The sequence below is a fragment of the Sinocyclocheilus grahami genome, unplaced genomic scaffold (genome assembly GCF_001515645.1).
Source record: "Sinocyclocheilus grahami isolate Dianchi unplaced genomic scaffold, SAMN03320097.WGS_v1.1 scaffold27.1, whole genome shotgun sequence".
NCBI lineage: Eukaryota > Metazoa > Chordata > Actinopteri > Cypriniformes > Cyprinidae > Sinocyclocheilus > Sinocyclocheilus grahami.
The window spans coordinates 2134268-2140803 of NW_015505206.1; the positions used below are offsets into that span (position 1 = coordinate 2134268).

General features: G+C 38.2%; 1 protein-coding gene across 1 annotated transcript in view; it reads right to left on the reverse strand.

The window, feature by feature from the left end:
• Window positions 1–1499: 1499 nt before the first annotated feature.
• LOC107567894 (ras-related protein Rab-40C-like) overlaps window positions 1500–6536 on the reverse strand; it is a 32727-nt gene continuing 27690 nt past the window's right edge. The window contains exon 6 of the mRNA XM_016253676.1: window positions 1500–3074. Within this exon, the coding sequence (XP_016109162.1) occupies window positions 2800–3074 (275 nt within the window). The 3' untranslated portion in view covers window positions 1500–2799. The remainder of the gene's footprint in view (window positions 3075–6536) is intronic.

The following is a 6536-nucleotide window of genomic DNA, read 5'->3' on the forward strand; positions in this document are numbered from 1 at the left end:
ACACAGAACTAAAGAAACCACCCCTTTGGCAACACCAGGAGGGTCCCATCACACTGCCTGACTTAAAAACCATGAGCGTGTTTTTTAAAATATAATCAGAGGCTTCAGTTACAAAGAGGAAAAACACTTTACAATACACAAGAGTTGAAATGGAACCTTCTAACTAAGTCACAGAATTTCTTTGCACAATATGATGTGCATATAACAGAGAAGAACAACCATCGCTCTCAGGTGAGAGGGTTAAACTAATACCTACAGGTGCCCAAAAAGGAATAAAACCACTTCTTTGTAGTATTTCTATTACTACAACCTTTTGGGATTCAAAGATTAAGAGGGGGGTGGGGCTTGCAATAACACCTTCTGTGGACCCTATAGTATTTACGTCACCCAACAGATGGAAACCAATACGCACAACTGCCAACATGTGCCAAGATCATTCTATCAGCTATAACGACAGCAAAAGGCTTATAGGTCAAACACCGAGAGCTCACAGCCTTCTGGGGAAGTTTAAAGGCCCCCTGCAGGCATCCCATCGCTCAGTCTGGTTTAAACAGGCTTCATTGGGCAGGTCTGCCGCTGGAGGCCAGGGCTCATCCCTGAGATGAAGGGGTGGAGGAGAGAGGGGGAAAAGACTGCTGGGAGGTTTGATGAAATGAAGAGCATCCATTATTCAATAACTACAGCTCATCAGGTCTGGAAGAAATGCGTTGGGAGAAGCAAAAGGAAGTGCTGTAGATTCCACTTGTTTTGTTTGTGCTTGATATTTAGAAGCAAGCTTGAATAAGGGAAATGGCATCCTTCAGACCTCAGGTGCTTGTTCTCATGTGTTCTGTCTGTTCTGCTTCCTCCTTGCATCTAGTTGTCATTAGTAAAATACTGTACTCAACAGAAAGAGAAACATATTGCAATTGTGGAGATTTTAGCCCGACAAACACCAGAATAAGGGCACCTACCTAATGAGGATTACTGCCAGGGGCTGTGCCTTCAAACACCACAACAACTTAACAGACAGGAAGCTAGATTTATGTATCTCACCTGTTGTGATGGCCTGTAAAAGCAGAAAAAAGTACCTACAGCATTTATTTATAGCTCATATATTGAGTAAAGCTGAAATGGAGCTTATGGATTTGATCAGTTCTGCTCAAGTTGCTATTGTAAATTCATTTTGCTCATTTAAAAGCATTTTTAAACATTCTGATGTTAATTTCTGTTATGTAGGACTTTGACCAGACACCACATTTCAACCCAAACTGGATGAATACGCTGCCCTTGGATATGTGAAGAGGAGAAGGGAAATGGCATCCTTCAGACCTCAGGTGCTTGTTCTCATGTGTTCTGTCTGTTCTGCTTCCTCCTTGCATCTAGTTGTCATTAGTAAAATACTGTACTCAACAGAAAGAGTGGAGTGCAATTGTGGAGATTTTAGCCCGACAAACACCAGAATAAGGGCACAAGAGCATCCATTATTCAATAACTACAGCTCATCAGGTCTGGAAGAAATGCGTTGGGAGAAGCAAAAGGAAGTGCTGTAGATTCCACTTGTTTTGTTTGTGCTTGATATTTAGAAGCAAGCTTGAATGGGTTTATTATTATCCTTCATTCTGACATACATCTATAGAGAAGCCATGCTGTATATGCAGATTAAATAAAAAACCTGACTTTTGAACTCATGCTGCAACACTGAAAACTTTGAAAACATCGTGCATTTTAGCCGGAAAAGGGTGGAAACTTGTAACTGCACAGAAAGTATAATGGGAAAGTACTGAAATGTGTGGGTTTGAGTGAGAAAATCGGGCTGCAAGGCAGTTGTGGTACTGAATTCTGGACATGAGAAGAGAGGCAAGTACAGTATAAGCTTAAAACTATTGTAAATATGACAAATAATCCCACAAGACATGCAGGAAAAAGCAAAACAGAGAAAGCGAGGAGAAGCCGAGAGTAAACAAAGACAAAAAAAAACCTTTGCCAATACTGTCCCCTGAGGAGAAATTTCCTGTAATCCGTGTTTAAGGAGAAGACAGTTCCGACCCAACAACGGCATTTTCTGGATCTTCAGCGAGGAAAGATTGTGAACAGAAGGTGCCTGGAAATGCTTGTGCCGTCGCTCTCAGCCTAGTGGTCCCACAGTCCACATTCAACAACACAGTCATTGTGCAAACGACCAGCAAATTCAGAGACCACCAATTTGCAGTGCAAATCCCATTTTTAATACATCAGTTCATACTTAAGCACTACATGTCATTTCGCATCATCCCTCTTCTCATTGTTGGTAAGCATGCAAGACCATGTGACCGAGGTACTTCAGTTTTTGCAGGGAGAACAGGTCCCTACAAAGAGCAAAAAAGAGGAACACCATATGCAGAGCACTGAGCATAATGAGTATGAGCAAAAGAGAGAACAACCAAAGCGTATTATAAGCCCACAAAACAACTTCAAAAGGAGGCCTCTCAGCCAACGCAGGGTTAGAGTGGCATGAACTCTCCAGCAGAGGGCGCTAGCGCGGTAGGAAACATGCTGTCGGTGGCCACTGCAACAAAATCAGAGTCTGATGATGGGTTTGTTTTCATTCACGACCTGTGAGTGAGGAATCAACTGTACTGCAGCAATGTGAGGGGAGAAATATAGCCGTCTGTGGTGGCAGGAAGTGTTCACATCCTGCTTTCCACACACCGGGAGGCACCACACCTCTGTCGCGTCATCGGCCCAGCCCCGTGTCGGTTTCCTTGTGTGTTTGTCCATGTGCACCTGAGTGTTATGTAAGGGAAGGGAGGGGGGCGGCCCCGCCCCTGTGCCCAGAGGCTAGGAGATCTTACAGTTGTTCCTGGTGCAGTTCTGTGGCGGACTCTGAGGCGGCCGGATGGATTTTGAGCGTTTGAGGCTGTTGCCTTTGCTGCCTCCGGCGGCGTTGGCTAGTGAGTAGGACCGTCCGTGCATCATGACGGCGTTCATGCCATTCGCCATGGAGAATGACTTCAGATGGCTCTTGATGGCCACAGGAAGCGGCAGCTTATCGATTAGGTGCACAGGGGTGCAGGACACAATGGCACGGCAGCACAAGTCCTGCAGACTGAATACTGCAATGACACAAAGACAGAACACACACACACTTGAGTTACAAGGCAAAGGCTATCAGAACCAAACTGAATGGTTACATAATCGAACCATAAAAACTAAAGAAATAAGCATGTGATACTCCAGGGATTCAACAGTAGCTGCCTCCATGCATCTGCACGCTGAGATCATTTTTTATTCTCTTTACAAAAGTAATGAGAATGTTTTAAATTATTCAACATTCCCTCCGCAGATGTTAACACACTGCCAGCATTTCAGTTCAGATGGAGTCGAATGCAAATGAGATTCACATGGGAAGCCTGACATGGGAATATTAGTTAACTGTTAGAATGTGATCTACAAGGAAAACCTCTGGGGAGGACATTTGGTATGTTTAGCAAAGCAACTACATGGTGCTGTTAGCAAGCCTTCAACAATGAAATGAAATGAAATGAAATGATATGATATATTTGATATAATTCAAAAGTTTGGGGTCAGTATTGTTTATTGTTTTTGAAGGAAATATCTTACACTCACTGAGGCTGCATTTTTTTATCAAAAGTACAGTAAAAATTATATTGTGAAATATTATTACAATTAACATTTTAAAATGCAATTTAAATATTTTAAAATGTAATTTATTCTTGTCACATAGTCCTTCAGAAATCATTCTAATATGCCAATTTGGTGCTCATGAAACATTTCATATTATTACCAATTATAAAAAGTTGTGTTGCTTAATAACTTGTGGGTTCTTTGAACAGAAAGCTAAAAAAAAAAAAAATATATTGTGAAATATTATTACAATTAACATTTTAAAATGCAATTTAAATATTTTAAAATGTAATTTATTCTTGTCACATAGTCCTTCAGAAATCATTCTAATATGCCAATTTGGTGCTCATGAAACATTTCATATTATTACCAATTATAAAAAGTTGTGTTGCTTAATAACTTGTGGGTTCTTTGAACAGAAAGCTAAAAAAAAAAAAAACATTTACTTGCAACAGAAATCTTCTGTAACTGATATTCTGTAACTTCGGTGTTACAAATATCTGAAACTTTTGATCAATTTAACTTGCCATTGCTGAATAGGAGTATACATTTCTTTCAAAAAACAAACTCTTACAGACCCCAAACCTTTGAATAGAATAGAATAGAATCTTTTCTGCTCCTGCATGAACAGCCTAGGAGAGCAATACAGAGTGTAAATCGCTGCTATTTTGAAAGGCATGTTGAAAGCGCTTCCCATTCTCAGAACTGCAGGATGCTGCTTCTGCTAAACAGCTCATCTGTGGCACTGTGAGGTCTCATGGGAAAATCCCACATAATAGTGGAAACAGACAGAGAAAGAAGTGCTTCACTGAAAGCCTTCTGCCTCTAATTACGCGGCTCTGGACGACATACAGTGTAGTTTCCTATGCTAATGGAAAGCTATGCTGATCATGCCAGCCTTCCTGCATCACCCAGAAGGCTGAAACCAAAGATCTCCACAGTATTTGTGGGATTACGCTCTAAAATAGCAGAAAGAATGGACCTTTTTGCCACTTTTTCATTGATTTCAAAGTGAAGAGATGTTGGTGTATCATCGGTCTATTGAGGAAGACTCACCTCTGTTGGGTCTCCAGAACTTCTCCATGCCATGCCTCATCAGCACGATGCGCGACAGCTCTGTAAACGACTCGATGACATTGAAGTTGCAGAGAGGGCTCACTTCGAAAAACGTCATGCCGTTCTTTTCTGCATACGCCCGTGCCTGTTCTGTGGGGACCTGTCGCTTGAACGCCAGGTGCAGCCGGTTACCCACAAGAATACGGGGTACACCAGGTGCGTGCTGAGGAAAGACAAAGAGACAAGAAAGTGGGTTAACAAAAGGGGGATGGGAGGACCGGAGAGATGAGAACGAGGGAGATACCCAGGTCCTGTCAGACTGAGCGAATCACAAACAGTGTCACAGCTGGCCGGTCTCATTTATTTATTCAGTGAGGCCTGTCATATCTGTGCCTTTCTCTAGTCCACAGAGAAAAGAGCACTCACTCATCTCTAGGAGCTGTACTGAGCAGTCACAAGTGGGTTCAAATAAAATCACAGTCAAGTCTCAAATCTTATTCTTCAAATCTTGAATCTCAAATAATGCTCTGAAAGACATATCATATCAGTTTTTAGTTGATATCGGATATTGAATAATTATGCTCATTCCTTTAATCATTGAAAACACTAATAATCTAATAACACAGTTCAATGTAATCTTTAGCCAATTTTAAAGGAAATCTAAAAAAATAAAAATTCTAATTTTCATACGCATTACAATGTGGCCTAAATGTATTTTTGCATTTTAAAAAAAAAAGAGATTGATTTAACTTTTTAGGACTTAATTTTAAATTGTAATAGTATTATTGTATTATATTATGTATTAGTAATATATGGTTTAATTTTTTTATGATGAATTCTGATTATTACTTACTGATGAATACATATTAATAATGTTACATTATTGGCATAAAAAAAGAAAACAAATGTATACACTAGTAATATACATGGAAAAATATATCTACACTACCATTCAAAAATATAGAATGGTAGTGTAAGTTAAGTTTTTTATATCAGTAAGTTTTTTTTAAATAGATTAATAATTTTATTCAGCAAGGATGCATTAAAATGATCAAAAGTGTCATTTTTGTCAAAGTTTCCATTACATTTCAATGCTGTTCATTTGAACGTTCTATCATCTGAACTTTCTAAGAATCCTGAAAGTTTCCACAAAAATATGAAGCAGCACAGCTGTTTTCAAGATTGATAATAATATGAAATATTTATTGAGCAGCAAATCAGTGTATTAGAATGACTTCTGACAGATCATCTGACACTGAAGAGTTTTTTTTTTGAGTAGCTTTACCATCACAGGAATAAATTACATGTTAAAATAAATTAAAATAAGAAACAACTATTTTAAATTGTAATAATTTCACAAAAAAACATATTGCTGTTTTTTTCTGTATTTTTGATTTTTTTTTTTAAATGCAGTCTTGGTGAACATAAGAGACTTTCAAACATTAAAAAACCTTTCCAACCTCAAACTTCTGAACGGTAGTGTAAATATTTTGTGAACATAACTATAAACTAGTGCTGTCAAACGATTAATCGTGATTAATCGCATCCAAAACAAAAGTTTTTGTTTACATAACATATATGAGTGTACTGTTTATATTTATTATGTATATATAAATACACACACATGCATGTATATGCTTAAGAAAAAAGTCTTATGTTTATATATTAAAAATATTTATATATAAATTAAATTATATGAATATAAATATATGCATGTAAATATTTTCAAAATATATACTGTATGTGGGTGTATTTATATATACATAATAAATATACACTGTACACGCACATATATTATTAGAACAAAAACTTTTATTTTGGATGCGATTAATCGTTTGACAGCATTACTATAAACCTAAAATGTCTCAACCTTA